General features: G+C 43.2%; 1 protein-coding gene across 5 annotated transcripts in view; it reads right to left on the reverse strand.

The window, feature by feature from the left end:
• Positions 1 to 18,569, reverse strand: part of cadm1a (cell adhesion molecule 1a) — a 466,733-nt gene that overhangs the window by 69,141 nt on the left and 379,023 nt on the right. For all 5 annotated transcript variants that reach the window (XM_061740369.1, XM_061740368.1, XM_061740367.1 and 2 more), the window contains one exon: positions 5,702 to 5,798. In XM_061740369.1, coding sequence (XP_061596353.1) covers positions 5,702 to 5,798 — 97 coding nt within the window. The remainder of the gene's footprint in view (positions 1 to 5,701; positions 5,799 to 18,569) is intronic.

The raw sequence follows: 18,569 nt of genomic DNA on the forward strand, positions 1-18,569 counted from the left end.
AAGCTCCAAGTGCTCAGAGTCACGGAGGGCGAGGTGAAAAGAAAAAGATAAAACACCTCTATCAGGCTGAGGCAGCTTCCGACGGCCACCGAAGGCAACGCTTATTTCCCCTGAGCGTCAGCATACGGGTCTCACGCTAAATTTCTGGCTGTGTTTTAAGCTGTTTCCTGTCTTCGGAAAAACATTAAACATGAAGGAAGTAAGCAAATAAGAGGAGGGAAATAAAAATGAGGCAAAAAAACCCTGAAAAAACTCAAGAGCAGGACAAACACTGAAACCACAGGTGTGTTTAGCGGCAGCGGTGGATGGCCACGCGCCACGCCCGCTGCAAGGGCGCTCCAGAAGAAGTGGAAAGTAAACAAATAATAAATATATAAATGTCTTTCCCCAAAGATGGGGCGCAAGACATAACCTAGAAAAAACTCTATAGGTGGATTGGATTTGTGAGAAGGGAAAAATGAACCCAGAGAAGGGAGATAGACAGAGATAGACCAAAGAGGTAAGATTGGGCTGCAAGGAGAGAGGAAGGGCAGGCGTCTAGAATACAAATGGCTGCCTGCAGCCGGGGCCCTCGCTGCTATCTGCTGGTAATGACTGCACAACTCTCAGCAGCTCTAATGAAAATGACTTCCAATTCCCGGCTCACTGTATTGATTGTGTTTTCATCTTTATAAAACGAATACGGAGAGCGAGCTTGTCTCTATGCCAAGTATGAAAACTGTGGGGAGCTGGAGGGGAGGGGCACTGAGACGTATGCGCTGTTTTGATGTGAGGGCGTGTGCGTGTGTGTGTGTGCTGTTGTGCTTCAGAGAGTCGTATAAACTTTAGGACTCTCAGAGAGAAAATAGCTCTTCCAAAGTGAGAAGGACAGGTTGGCATTGGTTCTGATTTACAGTTGCGATTAGATTTTGAATTAGGTTGGAGTTTGAGGCCAAATTTCAGCGCAAAAGGCTCGTTTCGCCGGAGGATGCTGTGTCAGCCTGGGCGTGAAAAGTGCACGCATGTATAAACTCTCTGGAGATTAAGTACAGCTAGAACTGACAAGATCAGCATCTTCCCGGCTGCAGCTGAAGGAGGAAGTTGGGTCGTCTACATCTACAAATCTGGTTTTGTGGACAGTTTGATCCCTGCAGCTCCTATCCTGCCAGAGTTTGATGGAAGCAATTTAGCTCCTGAAGTGTAACATCACCAGCTCTGTGATTGACTCCACCCACTGCATAATAGGGGGAAAAAAGAAAGAGTATGAGCAGCTCAGCGGGGCACAGATGCAGAGGAGTGCTGAGGAACTCAAACATCAAAATATATGTGTCTTTTTGTTTTTTTATTCACCACAGCAGGATAATGGCCGCACAGCTGCATCATTTCGGGTTTACATCTGTTACTTGCCTTTTTGGGTTTAACCATTTAACCCTGAATGCAACTTATTCCTACCTCTGTGAGCCAGACCGTCCCTTTGCCCCCTCTCAGAAAACCATCTTCCACCAATCCCCTTCTAGTTTAGAAAAGATGTGCAGTGCAAAACAGGCTCACTGCAGCAAATCATAATGAATACTCATAAAAGTTTCTTGCTAAATACTTGCATGGTCTTGTTCCACTGATTAAAATTTGATTTGCTCTCATTATAGGTACAGTAATAAGACTTGAGCTCAACAAAATGTTTGTGGCGCTTCTGCTTTGAACAGATATGCAGTAAAAACAGGCTAACTGCAGTCAATAACACTGTGATACAGTGACTGGAACCCTGACAGATGAAAACCTGCAGTTCCCTGAAAAGATCTGCAGAGATAATATGATTTCCTTTGGACTGAATTGTTATCCCTAACTATATTGCACAATGATGTTTTATCCAATTTGGAAAAGAGTACAGAGCGATGATTGATCCCCATTGTTTTAGCAGCCGTCTGGCTGCTCTATCAATGTTTTATTTGGTTGTTTTGAAACAGATAATGGAGAAAAAAAGAAGAAAATCATACAAAGACATTCTAGCACTTTGGATTCTTTACATATTTAATACAGTTTCAGAGAAAAGCTACTTCTTGATATGAGCAGTCACCTGGTCTTTCCAGACTATAGGAAACATTTCATGGCTCTGATGGAAGAAGCTGCAGATGATCTTTGTGTCTCCACCACAGAAACCGGTCTTCTTCAGTTGTTACTCATGTAATCCATGACATTGGATTCAATCCAAATGCAATCCACTACCCGTGTTCGATCGCGCCGCAAGTCTTCTATTCTGTGTGTGCACAAGTGAGCATCATGGCCACTGCCCTTATCTCCCCGAACCAATCAGATGCGTGACTGCCGGTAACATGGGACGGTGACAGAGAGGACATGTGGTGTCCCTTTTGAACTGAATCGCGTCTTGAGGGGAGTCGGGGGGGTCAGGGGAGGTCTGGAGTTTACAGGGCCATTTTATGAGCCCTCTCTAAAACTTTATTACTGCTTAATCAATCGTGCACCCCTTAAAATGACGGCAGGTAGACAGCATCAAAGCTCGGTCTGTGACAATGTAGGCATTTCTGAACCTTTGAAAATCAGGAGTGCCCTTCAATAATACAATGATCCAGTCTCTTTTGCAGAGGACGGTAATGTACTGCACGGTTTTAATATAGAACTGCACACTGACAAGTCCAGCTGTAATCCAGGTGTGGCTGGCTCCACGGATGGTGGCTGTCGCGACATTTATCTCTCGGCGTGAAACCATCCGACCTGACATCAGACACGTTTACTCAGGGAACACGCAACAAACGCACACATTGAAAAGCGTGATGCTGTCGGGGTTTCATTGACATCACCAGAATTTTCTCCTCAAAGTTGACACGATGCTAAATCCTGAATGTTGTGAATCCAGGCTGATAATCTGTCCTTTACTTTGCACCTCAGAGCCGCTCAAGCAGAGCAACTCCTTTTTAATGTCACAGTTCTCCGTCTTTGATTACTGCTGCCGCAACACCACATTTATTTACGTTAAAAACGAGAAAGTAAACACTTTGGAGTTAGTCACATGTAATACGGTTCTGAGAAAAGCAGCTTCAGTCGAGGATCGCTTCGCTCTGCTCACATCCGACCTGACTTGTCAACAAACACTTGTTCCTGATACAAACGGCGGCTCTGATGTTTTACTCGACCCTGTTGACTCTTGACTTCATTTGCACTTCATTACATCTCATATGATGAAGATATGCGACCCATCTGAGCCGATGCCTGCTGATGGTGCGTGTCAAATAATAGCCGGATGATTGACAGGCAGGAGATGTCAGAGGACAGCGTTTCCAAAGGGTTTCCAGATGGTTGGAAAAAGGAGATCACTTGAAGATAGGACGGCAAACAATTATTTAACTGGCTTTAAAAAAACAAAAAACCCTGACAATTAGCAAAATATCCAGAACATCAAGTCCATCAGCATACTCTCTTGGTCTAACACGGTCTCCATGGAAACTGGGATCATTGAAAATGACGAACCACCTATTCAAACCTCTTCCTGCTAAAATTTGACAGCAATATTCTTCTCATGCCATAAATCCTGTCTCTCCTCCGTTAAAAGCGTAAAAAATGTAACACCTGTTTGAGTTATCACACAGCTTGTCTGATGGGTTGTCACGTCAACAGGACGGCTGTCAAACTTCTGTTTTGGAAATCCTGAGACAGAAACTGGAAACCTTTCAATGAAGTGATAAATTTGGACCTCTGAGAAGATCGCAGTCGCTGTTTTCTTCCTCAATATTTGCACAAAGTATATCATCTTTGAACTGAACACCTTCCTGGTTTACCCGGGTTAAGAGTTACTGATCGGAACAACTAATGTCTCACTCTTATAAAAGATAACACGCCTTGTTGTGCTGTCAGCTGTTCTACCGGAGCATTGGGACCGAGTCAAGGCCCCCCCCCTCCGATCCAGAGAGTTACTGGGAGCATTCAAGACCCTCTGAACCCCCACTGAGGCGCAGCGGTAGCTGTCAGAGGAAACGGGCCTCAATCTCTGAACACCATCCCTGTCAGAATAAATCACTATTTTATATTTGTGTTTTTCTGTAAAAATGGAGCTGCGTTTGGGTTACTGAGACGAACAGGCTCTCCGTTCCCATCCTCCGCTCCAGCACGTGTTCACTTTGCTCTGATATCGATGGGAAAGAGGAAAGTAAAGTTTATACAATTTTACACTAAAGAGAGAAAAAACAAAACAACTACTGTAATTATCATCTGTGCAGCACATGTTGTCAAGGTCCAGCTAAAATATGTCTTTCTAAACATTAATTCAACCGCAGGTGGCTTTTATCATGAAAGCACCAGATTCCTGGTCCAGACCTCCTCCTGTCATGGAGGAGAGGGCCGGTCCAAGTGGAGCTCCACCCCCAAGCCTCTGGACACTCTCCCCCACACCATTACGTTGACTAAAGGTGTTGTTTTTATGATTTATGTGACAGTTTTGATATTTGTGTTAAATTATCTTGTTTTAATAGTGATTTGCTGAAGTAAAAAGTGCAACGAGCACTTGTTTCTTAGACAACCGAAAGAAACCTGCACAAGGCTCAGATCCACACACCTGACTAAATTGGGACCCTAAGCGAAACGTTATATGGAGCCCCCCCCCGCCTCATATCCCCACACCTCTCCCCATCCCAAAGATATCATAGGTACAAAATCACCTTATAACAACATGGCATAACTTGACAACCTTTATTAATAATAACAAATGTAATGTAAGTATAGATACAGTAGTTTGACTGTATGAGTCAAATAAAATAAAATTGTCATCCTGAAATAAATACATAAATAAATATTAGATAAAAAACTTCGACCTGAAATAATAAATAAATATTAAATAAACTTAAAACTGAAATAAATAAGCAAATCCGAGCCACAAATAGCCATCAATTACTCATCAAAAGAGAGATTACCAAGAGTACCATTACAGATGCACATGTCTCTATTTTCTGGATGCAAAGTCATCAATGAGGTCAAAACCTTTTTAACAACATAAATTGATATAAAAGTATAGCCAATATTTTAGATATTGGCTAAAATGTGTAGCTTATATTTGACCTACTGGTCATGTCACCACTCTTTTCAACAGAGGTGAATGCATGGAGCGTTAACAAGGCATTTAATAAATGTTCATCAGGGCCGCTGGACAAACAAAATTCTCCTGTCTAGACAAAGAATCCTCTCTGATGAGCGGCAGCTCAGGTGTTAGTGCCACAAAGTTTTATTTCAACGACATACCCACCGTTAAGTGAAGCACGGGTTTCCTTGGGTTTTGGCTTTTTTTCTCCTCTTGATCCCTCCCATTTCTTTTGGACACCATGTTGAAATCTCACCTTCTGTAGCTCTGCAAGAGCCTGCCTGTACGCGCACCCCTCTGATTGGTCAGAAGTCGAGTGCCATCAATCATTGCGCGGTCAGATTAGAGGTCTCTTTTCTCCCCTCAGCCTCATGGTAGTGCATATGCATAATGGAGGTACATATGCACTACCGTGCAAATACACCCCCTCGCGCGAAATGTGCCCCCTGTTGGAAGACGAGGCCCTACGCACAGCGCGTGTTCTGTTTTTAGTGGTTCTGTGGCAGAGGCGGCCCTGGGTGCGCCAATATCGCAGTATGTGGATCAATGTACGGCAATGAACAGGTAGGTTTTCTTCAGTGTGTGAATGTGTGTGTGTGTGTGTGTGTGTGTGTGTGTGTGTGTGTGTGTGTGTCTTACTGGGGTTTGCCTTTGGCTTGGCATGTCAGCTCCAGGTTCTCTCCTTCCCTCGTCAAACCCTGAGGAAATTCTACCACGATCTTCACCTCCGGTTTGTCTGAAAAGAAAACAAAAACATGGAGAACTAATTCAACCCTGGCAGAATCTATACGTGACGGCGTAAACTCTGCTACTCGTGATTCTTCAGCGCCGACTCCTCAAGACCCCTCTTGATGCCTGCTGAGGAACGTTTGTACATCTTCTGTATCACGCAGCAGCTAACGGGCTTTCAGGCCTCTAACGTGCAACTCTACTACAACTGCTCTTCATATCACTTCCTGGCAAACACAAGCTGCAGATCTCACGCAGTGAACACATGCACAAAGAACAGGTGAATGGCAGAGAAACTCAAGGACCAGAGCATTCACGGCTGGAAATGTACAGTAAAATCTTTTATCAAACAGAAATGAAAGAAAGAAGCCGTGGTTGTTTGTCTGGTGGTGAATTTAAGTCCTGCTTCTACAGTCACATAAATAAAAAGTCAGGTAAGTACTCCCTTACTGCACCCCCAGGATTTAAGAGGGCAAGGTGCAAGCAGGTACTGCTCATCATCACGGTGGATTGATCTTCAGCGTGTTTTGGTAATCTGTGTGTCAGTTGGGAATGACATAAAGAAAGCTCTTAGAAAAGTAAGTGTTGCTGCAAATCAACCTGTAAAGAGTTAGAAAACTGTTCTCCACATTTTAGAGTTCAACGTTTTAAAGTGAGACAGATTATTCACAAGTTACATAGCATTCAGGACAGGTTCTAATATTCCCAGCAAATTTAAACGCACACGCCAGAATATTAAAGGACGTACAAGAAAACCCAAGAGCCACATCTTAGATTCTACTGACCTCACAAAAGTATTTTTCCTTTCTCTGTTGTTGTATTTGAAAAAGAATGAATTAGAGGGGCCACTTACTTGTATGTAAATGTCACTTTTTCACACACGGAAGCAGGATTAAAGGGACATTAAATCGTGGATTACATTTAACAGGTAAGTACAAGAAAAAAAACAAGAGTAGAAAAGGGAAAATGCATCCTTGTGTTCGCTCAGCTTAGCTTAGAAATCCAGTCGGGATGGTTAACAGTGCTGCAGCTGAGGCGGAAGGAGTCACTATGATCATTTTTGTAGTGCAGGAAGAAGGTTATGCACATACAGTCGGTGATTTCTCTAAGTAGGGACTTAATAAAGAAGGAATTGGTGTAGTTTTCCTCAGGGTTCACACGTTTATCATAAATAACAAAGGGATGCAAAACACACTCCTGGGCGACCTCACACTGAGAGCAGGATGAGAAAGGAAAACAACTCCAAGCAAAACAGACTGCGACGTTTAGAGGAGGACAGGGAAAAGCTGCTAGGCCGGAAGCATTTAACTGTGGTTAAAACTTGTAAATCAACCTTCTGAAAGAGCTGTTGCTTATAAAAACTCGGAGGGGGGGGGGGGCAGCCTGGAAACCCCCCAAAGGTGTGGGGATTAAAAACAACAATAGATGCATCAATAGCAGCAAGCTCCATGACTTGCTTCTGCTGGGTTTGAAAGGCCGAGGAGGGCAACCCCACGCCGCTGAAAGGCAACTTTATTGACAACAGAACAAAGCGACACTCGGTCAGGGTGGATTTGTAAACAACGGATGACGTTCGAGGCGTTTTCCTTCACGCTGCTCTCTCAACTACAGCCGGCTCTTCCTTCGCTGCACGTCAACATCTGACAGTTTGATCTTCCTCGGCTGGATTGTTCCCGAAGTTTATAGTAAATTCAACACTAAAAGCTGAAGATGAAGCTTTAGGGTAACAGCACAGACGTCGGCTGATGAAGTCCCCCTCCAAACCAGGGTGCTGTGTCGTCCGCTGCTGTGCTGCTTGTTGCAGCCGTGACGTTTATATTGTTGCCGGTATTATCAACACTTCTTCATTCCATCTTTTATTCCAGACAAAAACCTCTAATGTTTTATTTAAGTTATCATCAGGAATTCAGACTTGGTTCTGATCGGACCAATAACCTACACTTGTTGTTCAGTAGTAGCCGATCCCGCTTGTGCAGGCCCGTGACTTTTCAAAATAAAAGCCTGTCAAAATGAGGAAAAATATAAATAAAGGCAGGCAAAAGATCCTGGCTTTTTATAATTTCGTTCATATTTAAAATGTAGAGATTAAAGAAGAAAACATCTTATTCATTTAATCTGCAAAAACATGATAAATATTATGTATTTTATGTTGAAATTGTCTTTGATGTGCACTTTAAATTATGTATCATAAGACAACATTCATCTCTTAATCAAGAGTGAGATTTTGTTCTCCAGTTCTTGCACTTAAGAAGGCAAAGAGAAACGCCTCTAGAGTCGAGTCATCTCTCCCAAGAATTACTGCAGAGTGGTGTAATTATAGTTTTCCAATTGTGATGTAAATTGTACTTGTTCTCTCCCCGGTTTTATGGTTTAAATGTACTGGTTGATGCTCGCATTTTTAATCAGCCCGTAGACGGAGAGATGGAGGCTGAGTTATGATTTCACAGCCGGTAGTAAAGTTCCATGCCGCCGTCCGACCTTCTCGTCAATAAACAACACGTGTCTGGTCGTCCATCTGTCTAAATCACACCCTGTCAGCGGCTGGCTTTCAGCGCCCGTGATGGACAGCCGATGGGCAGGCGGCCAGGTCTTTCGCTCAGTGGGACACACGTGGATTCAGACAGCAGCCCTTTGGCTTTATTTCCATTTTAGGCGCTACACGGCTTCCTGCAACTTTTTCTTTGCTCACAATGTCATCCGACCTTGTTATCTCAGAGCCATAAACGTGAAGGACACCGGACATCTCTCAGTTGTTTTGATAGTCTCAAGTAGTTATGAAGCTTTGTGATGCTTTCTTAGCTCACGGAAAGAAAAAAGAAGAAAGACACTCCGGTGGAAATGAAATAGTGCGCACCGTTTGCAGGAAGGCCGTTATCATTATGCTAACTGAATTATTTGCTTTATTGTGCGCCTCACCTCGTAAGCGCTCAAGGCGGCACAATCCATCTCTCTGCAGCCGGATGACCTTAAGAGGAAAACAAGCGGGGCGGGAAACAAACAGCTTGCTCTGCTCACACACGTGCACGTTTGAGCTTTGTTCCATGATGTCGTCCCCTGACGATGGACTATTGTGGACTTTACTCTGCCATAAAAGCCAACAGCACTCGATGACAGAAACATAAATGTAAAAAGAGGAAATAAAAACAACGCATGTTTTACAAGCTCGCAGTTGAAGGACCTGGACATGAGCAGGCTCATCCAGGAAGGTCGGGGGTTCTTACAGGAACATGCGTTTTTATGATTTTGCCCTCAGTGACCCCCCATGATGGGTAATAAATCAATCAAGATGCTCAAAGTCGAGACCTCCAACCTGCAGAGGTTTCACAGAAAATATAGGATTTGCCATCTAAGAATTGGAGTCATTTTTAGTACCTCTGTTTTCAGGGACTTAAAAGGGTTTGGAGAAAGCAATATAATTGTAAATATAAACTTGGATGACAAACCGCTGTCTAAAGTCTAAAGTCCATGGACATCACAACTTCTGTTCTGTCCCTGGAGACGCCTTGCAGACCTTGTCATGGTCACCTTCAGCTGCTTCTTTCTGGGTCTTTCTGCCTTCAGTTCAGTCGTCAGCAACTGGAAAGCTGCTTTGCTGGTGTGGAATCAGGGCACTGAAGACTTGGCCAGGGAAGAGTTTCTTTGGCTCCAACAACTCTTCAGTTCAGGGTCATTCGGCACGGGGATCCTCAGATCCAGCTATGAAGCGTCACCTGGCCAGTTTTTCAGAATTTATTTGAATGTGATCGGATTATAACCCTGCACACCTCATTCATTATCAATAAACACTGGTTAGACTGATCCACTGGCAGCCATACCACTATACTACCACCGCCATGTCTTTCACATCGAGGGCTGTGGCTTTGGCTGCTACCCGACCCAAGTTGCACGTGACTCATGAAGGCCTTTTCCTGGGACTGATCAACCAGGTGCCCAGGAACAAGTCCCACCCCCAGATCAAGCTCTAGGGAACCAGATAACCCCCGCCTGGGTGTAGGACACCGTCCAACAGGGCAGACCCAGGACACACTGCTGCAATCATATTTCTCGGCTGGTCTGGAGATGCCTTGCTATTCCCCTGAAGGAGCCAGAAGATGTGCCCCCCCCCCCCAAATCAAGGATAGGATTGCTATGATCCACCTTCGTTGAGCTCCCCAGTGATTTCTTTCTGAATGAACTAACCTGTTGACTTTGGCCTCAACAAAGGTTGCTGCTCTCACTCTTCTGGATTTTAGTTGTTTAAGGCAGCTTGTGACAAACAGTATGTCCAAACAGTGCAGTGCCGTTGAGTTTTTAGGCCTCTTTCGAGTCAAGAAATTGCTTTCAACTGGATTAAGTGTTAATTAATTCATTTCTTAACACATGAGGAATATGAATCCTGAAGTGTGGATTTTCCACTCAGGCAGCTTTGGTAATAGGAATCCCGTACTCGCCGCGCTGACCTCTGGAAGGAATAAATCATGGAGCTATTGGACCAACTAATTGGAATATTAAGCCTTTGTAATGTGCAGTTTTGTATCTTTGTGTTAATACAAAATGAAAACATCAATTCTGTATGTGCCTTTCAAAATGTGCGCATGTGGCCTGTGGCATGTCCTAGCATTCAATTTAAAAATAAAATTTCCTTTTAGCTATCTGACCTTTCCCTGTGAGCGTGAGAGGAGGAGATCAGTGGATCTACAGAGGCAGCGTGACATTTTGCTGGCCTCTGATAACGGGGAGCTCGCGCAGACCACCGGCGCAGCGCATCACGCCGCTTCATGCTCTCTGCATCCTGTAACGTGACGCAAGCGGGCGCAGACAGTCTGTCCGAGTCCTTCTCCTACAGGCCTCTCGTTTCAAAATGTCTCTCAAGTGGGCTGAAGTAAGTTTCAAGTTTAAAAAAGGTTCCTTCAAAAGCCTCTGGCCTGTGATGAGCTGGGATAGGCTCCAGCAGACCCCCGTAACCCTGCAGAGGATAAAACGGGCACATGGATGGATGGGTGGAGGGATGGGTTTCTCCAAAAGATTGATCATTGGGATTCAGAATCCCTAGAGCATCCCCACCACAAAGCAACTTCAAGTTATGAAAGCATCTAAATCTATTCACAACAAAGGTGAAGCTTTCAGATTCTAGATATATCTATCTATCTATATATATATATGATCCTGTAAATATCATCAGCCAGGTCTGAAGATGATAAATACTCAGATCACGACTTGTTCCATGCAGTCGTCATACTTTCTTCTTCTCATCATTCAAGTACAGGTGGATTTAATTTTACCTGTCCTGGTGATCCTGCTCCAGAACTGATTCATCCTTTTAAATTGTTATTTGGTGTAAACTTATTGGGAGTTTGCAGGTTTATGAAGGGTTTGACATTGTGGTGAACCCTCTGTATTCATGCTCAGACATGCCTTTCTGATGGTAAAGACTCACAACAGCAGAAAAACAGCCCCTCTAGAAAATGTGCCTAATGTTCCCAAATCTAGGCAAATTGTCTTTTATTAAAAAACTATCTCTGCCAAAGGAGTAAAAAAATGGTTCTTGACTGGAAATATTAAAACTAGTCAAATATTCTACCCACTTTACAAAAAGTGAAAGTCATTTTCTTGAAAAGAGCCTTTTTTTAAACTTTCATACAAAGAGCCTCTGCAGAAGAGGCTGCTGCTTCGAAAACAAGTTTTTAAAGGAAAATAACAGATCTGGAATTAAATCTGGAGCCTTCACATGCTCTCTCAGTCTTGGATTTAAATGCTGAAGTCATGCTGAGTCTGCAGCTAAAATCAATGTCAAAAACGCGTTTCCATAGCTCCCCTTAAATGTGCTCATCCTTTCTCTGTGGCACTGTGATGTGAAGCAGAACGTAAATAAAGCCCAGGTTGGAGTAGAGCTGGTGGTTTAAGAATCAAGCAGTGGAGAGTGAGTAGATGCAACTTTTGTGAAGATTATCAAAATACACGTTGTAACAGAAATAAATGTCTCAAGGCAAAGATACTCTATACAGAAGATAGCGCATTACCGTTACTGCCAATGGTATGAAATGGTATACACTTCCTGTCTCCTAAGTGGGCGTGGTCGCCCCTCTCCCCACATCGTTTTGGAACATACAACACTAGATACAGTACAACTTTCTTCCAAAAAGACTTAAATAATAAAAATAACAGTATTATTAAGCAAAGAAGCAAGTTTTAATTTTGTTTTAAACTTCATTTTATCCAGTGGGAAAACGATGAGAGCCAAATCTCGCGAGAGTGTGTTGCTCAGACAGAGACAGGTCTCAAACAAAGTTAATTTTCTCCTAATCTGTCGGTCTGAAAATTGCCATTTTGGTGTCAGAATGTTCAGAAGGTATGTGGCTTTTGGAAAATGGGTCCCATATTTATTTAGGTTACTAGGTTACTATGGGGCGAAGGAATTGGTAATAATCTGTGCTCACGTTCACTTTTCCCATAGGACTCAATAGACTCAGGACTTCTGTAAGAAGTCTCCTAAAGGGGCGTGGCAGTCACGTGACACAGATACAGGAAACCAAACCGTAGTGGGCTGTCTCGTTTATTGAACGTCTCTGCTCAAGGCCATGAGTCTGACTTAACATATATAACGATGTACTTGTGCAGGTGGTGCAGGTTTATATAATACTGGTTATACTGTGCTTAAATTTTAATTGGTGGATATTTATCTTCGTCATTTTTGAATTGCAGGTCGGACAGAACCATAACCTGATAGTTTGCTGCAATGTCTGTAAAAACGACGGACCTCAAAATATCTCAAGTCCAACTCATCATCAACCATTTCAGCTTAATCCCTCTGAGCAGCGGGGTCGCCACCGCGGATCATTGTCTGCACATCGATGTGGCCAGATTTTACAACAGGTGCCCTTCCTGATGCAACCCTGCACAAAGCTGCTACCCAGAAGTACAAGCCCAGAAACGGCGTTGGTTAAAGACGCTACCCAGAAGTACAAACCCAGAAACGGCGTTGGTTAAAGACGCTACCCAGAAGTACAAACCCAGAAACGGCGTTGGTTAAAGACGCTACCCAGAAGTACAAACCCAGAAACGGCGTTGGTTAAAGACGCTACCCAGAAGTATAAACCCAGAGGCGGCATGACATTAAGTTTCTGGTTTAGACCCCAGTAGAACAAAAGACCTGTGAGTATTATTTATGTTTAGTTTTTATTTATGTACATCATATTGACACCTGAATATGTTTGCTTTTTAATCTTATTCACATTTTTTTTTCTAATTACTTCAATTACTTTTTATTGCATTAATATTAGACAGCTGTGGACTTCTGTACAGGGAGTTGTTAAGTTGTGTTTACAGGTAATTGATTTAATCTTTTCTTAACACAACAGTAACTTATTTACTTCACTTATATTAAAACAAGGATCATGTGTCTCAGTTCTAAGTTTCTCCTTTCTGTTCATGTTGATATTCATTATTATAACATCACACAGGCCTTTGACTTTGAACTGAAGTGAACAGGAAAATGCTGGCTTATACAGGGTATATCATGACTCAGCCAAAATACACCATATTGATTCTTGTTCATATCGCTCATCCTTAACATCAATCACAGTCCATGAGTTTGTGATGAACTGACTTCCTGTCCAGGGTCCACCCCTGTCTTTCACGGAGGACAGCTCGGATAGGCCGCAGCAGATCCACGGGACGCTGGACGAGAACTAAAGTGATGGATGGATAGATGATGGATGAATGGATGCATCCAAATACAAAAAAACGGAACAAATACATTCTTCTTACAAATCCCGTTTTTATATCAAAGTGAAGTGGAAAACAGGAAGTAGATGTGACATTTTCAAAATAAAAGCTGCAACAGCGGAACTGCATTCTAGGAAACTGAGCCACCCGAGCCATGAGGTGTGTGCGGGGCAGTGTGGACTGGGATGTCGGTGGAAAGGTGCGGTTGTAGAAAAAAGACCACAAAATACTGCCGTCCACAGCTCCAGTCAGCTCTGACCGTCACAGTGGCGGGTTGTGACAAGAGTTAAACAATAGATGGTATTTATACTATTGTGAAACATTGAAAGGTGTTTATAGGTATTTATACTATTTCACAATGTTCACAATGGTTGACAATAAGGGGCCTTGAAGATGGTACAGGTTTTCACTTTACTTCGATTGTTACGCGTTTGTTTCACTGCATTGAAACACCTAACCTAAATGAAATAATGCTAAAAATGCAGGTTGATGTGAAGAGAGACACAGACATGCCTTGAGACATTTCCATCACAATTCAGGTTCATTCTGAAACCAGCAGCTCTCCCCCAGCCTGGCAGTCGTTCGCTCTCCAGGTAGCACCTCGAAGCTCGGCAAATTTAAAGTGAGGGAAGTGTCGCTGAGAGACTGACAGGGAAATACGCCCTGAAGTGTTCATATCCTACGAAGCTGCTGCCGTTTGTTTGGCGTGTGGGACTCTGTGGTGGAAACTGAAGTCAAACTGTGTTCTTTAAACCAATCTCAGTTCAGTAATCTCAGTAATGCTTAAAAGACGTACTCCGTGAAGGGAAATGTTCAAAATGTGATTTTATTCTTTGTCAAGTGCTGAGGAGATTTCTATCTAATTACAAAGACAAGCATCAAAGATTTACTGAAGAGAAAAATGGGGGAAATTGATGTCATTTAATTAGAAGAAGAGGAACAGTCTCCTCTGCTGCCGTCTTTTAGACATAATTACCTGTGGATGAAGATACCTCCCTGCAACCTTAAAGCCAACCATCTCATCCACCACACTTTTAATCAGGGAAAGAGAAGCAAATAATGAGTCGCTGAAGATGGACCCCTATTCTTGTCCAGAATGCCGTCAGAAATCCAGATTTACTTTAAATGAATTATCAGAAGGCGAAATATCTGACGCTTCGCGGTGACCTGATGGTTCACGAGAGAGGTGAGCGGACTGATACTGCAGTCACACAACAGAGGATGTGGTTTGTGACGGCACCTATTACCAGCATGCAACGCACTGCTGAGGACCCCTCCCGGAGACCCTTCGCGGAGGTGATGGAGGCGATGATCAGCGGGGCACCAGCCGCTTCATACGCTTCACACTCTGGATGCTCCACGAAAGCATACGTGTACCTGCCTGGGCTGATGCGACAAAGCAGGGGGGGGGTCTCGATGCCAACCCTAAGTTGATTAATCTGTGTGTGTTCTCAGCGCACTGGAAACGAGGCTTTGCAGATGATTGCAGACAATAGTTTTCCTCTGTAGCATCATTATCTCGTCAACGATTAAAGACACAATTAGGCTTAATCGCGCTGACAAAACCAAACTTTGTTTACTGCAAAATGGCCTCCTACTGGTAAATGTTCAACCCCCAACCCACCTGTGAGAGACGCCCCTCCCTCAGCGCTCGTCTGCCATCGTACCTGTGCCCCCATGGTGGAGAGAGAGAACTCACTGAGGGTCTTTGTTTTTATCACCTCTGCTGGGAAGCGTCCTCTAAAAATGGCAGTCGTAATTAGCTTTGATTGCTCTTATTGTCGTCGTTAATGAACACAACAAAACTTAAATCACAAAGTAAGAACACAGCTTGTTAAATTAGAAATAATGACAATAATAAATAAATAATGACAAGGCCAGGTCAAACAGTTGAAGCGGGAGGGATGAGAGCGTTCATGCTTCATCTGTTGTCCCCTGTAGCAGGATGTGATCCTTCCCTTCGCTCTTGATGGGGCAGCACTGTTGCCTTGCAGCTGGGTCGGCTCCTGGTTCAAATCCCCAGTGAGGCCTTTTCTGTGTGGAGTTTGCAAATGACTTAATATTGTAATTGCACATGTGGCGGGAGCATCTGAGGACCACAGAGGGGTCCCTTCCAAACACGTTTGCTGGTGCACTTCCAATCAGCCTCAGAGAGAAACGGCCTCATCCTCAGGCGTAAACACCCAAACACAAACTGAATGGCTTTGTAGACGCTATCCAGTCCCTTGAGGAATGTCTCTCCTTGAAATGGGAGAAACAAACAAGAGCGTGCCAACTCCTCAGGGCCAGACTTCTCCATGCAGCCACAGTTCAAGGATGAGGGACGCTCTTCTGAGGACAGTCGTGTCCATATTGTGGACAGAGTGGACAAGTGGTTTAAGAGAGGAGTTAAAGAAGAAGATCCGACATTAAACAGAGCCTTCACACTCCTTGTGGTTTCACAACAAGCTCAGCTTCAATTATGTGACGGAAATATGTTGAATGTTGGTTTGGAAGGTGAATAGGTCACAGATGGACCACGGGAGGTCTAGTTGGGCCACATGACTTCAGCGCACAGCCTCACACACCATGACACACCATGAACATCTCACACCCCTGAAGCTTCCCTCCGTCACTTAGAACTAGGGCTGTTCGATTTTGCCCAAAAATAAAATCTCGATTTTTTTCTCTCAAATCCGATTACGATTACGATTATTTTGTGAATTGACAAAAGGCAAAGAAATTATTTCAAATATGCTGTTTTTTTATTGAACATTTGCCCCATTGGGCTTTAAGTGCAAACTTTGCTCTTATTAAACCAAAAATGAATGAATAAAGTGCAAAACTCTGTAAAATAAGTTGAAAAAAAGTTTTAAAAAATATAATAAAATATAAAGTTTTATCTCTGAAAAAAAAAATCAGCAAATCAGCACTTGCAAACATACAGTAAGTTATATTTCCAATTAAATAAAACAAGACATTTTCTAATTAAACTAAACTGGGTCTTTGCATGCTAAATAATAATGCAACCCATGAAGGAGGTAGAGGTGTGTAATGTCAGTCATTACATTTGCTATTCACATTTGCAAGTTTTTTGCAAGGAACACGAGCCGGTCTACCGCATCTGGCTTGAGGGATGCCCGGTGGCATGTTACAACGCCCCCTCCTACACTAAAGAGCCTCTCTGATGGGGCACTTGTCGCAGGTATTGAGAGGTATTTCCATCAATCATTAATATGGTATCAATCATTAATATGTGTGCAGACAAGGTTAAAAAAAAATAAAAATAAAAAAATAAAATACATTTTTTTTTTTTTTTTGAAAAATCGATTTTGCGATTTTCACGTTTTAACATCGTTCTAATTACATAAATCGCGATTACGATTTAAAATCGATTAATTGAACAGCCCTACTTAGAACTAAAAAAACAACAACATTCTTCAAAATTCAAGACGAAAAGTATTTTTGGCTTCGACTGAAGCATTTAAGAGTAGGTTCAGACTCAGCACCACTGACCCACTTTAAAGACACAGCCAGCTCAAGTCCAGTTTCATTTCTCAGTGTTTTTTTATTCATGTATTTTTTGCACTGGGGTTCTGTGCTCTGAAGTCCCCAAGACCTCTCCCGCCCCTCCGTCCATGACTTCAAGACATTTGCCTTCAAAGTCAAGAAAAAGCGTTTAAGGTGCTCCTCATGGTTCCGGTGACCAAACGATGCACACGATGGGTGACTACTGGCCCGCTGCAACCAGGTGACTTCATTCACTTCTAAGGACCTAACAAGCCCACAAAAGTTTAAATTCATGAGAGCTCACGCCAGTCACAGCTGAGGAAATCGTATTTGATGACTGGTAAAACCTTTTAAAAGCATTCATTTAACACATTGACACCTAAAGGTTTCATCAGTTTTATGGCAAATTAATTTAATTTTAATTTATTTTATTTAATAGGGACAATGCAGGTTTACATGTGATCACATTCACTCATTACAAACAAGCCAATGTGACTGATGTTCTGCATACAGAGATTATAGCTATTGCTAGTTTCCATCTCCTGTCCCTAGTTAGGCTTTTAGTAAAAGAAAACGAAAGAAAGGAGAAAAATAATACAAAAATACATTCAATTTTCAACATGCAAAGCTATATCCTATTTACAATTCTCAGCTTGCAAGAGAGCACCCTGTTAGCGGTTACAGGTGATTAAAAATGCGTACATTTCTGATTTTGCTTCAACCAGTCTTTGACATTTTTAGTAAAAACCTTAAAATCTTGAGTTGTTTTTATCTCAGTTGGCAGTGTGTTCCACATTTGAGAGCCCTTTATAGAGAACGCTGACTGCCCAAAGGAGGTCTTACGGCGTTCAACCTTACAGTTACCACTTGTTGTTCCCCTGGTGATCCTACCACTATTCTGCCTGCTAACTAACTTACATAAAACATCTGGTGTTAGCAAATTCTCTTCCCGTCATAAGTCAGATAAAGGCCAGTTCTCAGAAAAACAACAAGAGGTTCGGTCCCAGTCCTTGGCCCAGGCCTCTGAGTTTCCATTCTTGCGAGTATATCTAGTGATCTAATATATCTGGCCAACCTGGTTAACCGGCTGGATGATCACCAGTCCTTGCTGCCCAAACGGAGACCTTGCACTCGAGAGAGGTGGGGCCACGTACTTACAACCCCAAACTTCCTCCCAGTCAAAACTGGGAAAGACTTGGATGAGAGGTGAAAGGTGAGCACATCCCAAACCCCACCCCCACCCCCACCAGTGGGATGCTTCCCCAATAACAAACCCTGGCTCACCAGTGACCTGTGAGAACAACTCAACGAGAAAACGAGATACTTCCGGGAGGCAGACGGAGAATTATTGAGGACAGTACAAAAGAAAGAAGAAAAAGCTGGAGAGCCCTCTCCGGGGATCAGTGTGAGGTCAGAGATGAAGGAGGAGGATCGGGTAGATGGAAGTCTGGACTGGGCCAACAATCCATCAGTCCATAATCAAGTTCATCATCCTCCTCCATCCATTCTTTACCTCACCAGCTCACCAGGTGTCCAGTGTTGCTTGTATGACAGGTAGAATGCATATGAATTCAGCCATGAGGGG

Source organism: Cololabis saira, chromosome 14 (assembly GCF_033807715.1).
Source record: "Cololabis saira isolate AMF1-May2022 chromosome 14, fColSai1.1, whole genome shotgun sequence".
NCBI classification, from domain to species: domain Eukaryota; kingdom Metazoa; phylum Chordata; class Actinopteri; order Beloniformes; family Belonidae; genus Cololabis; species Cololabis saira.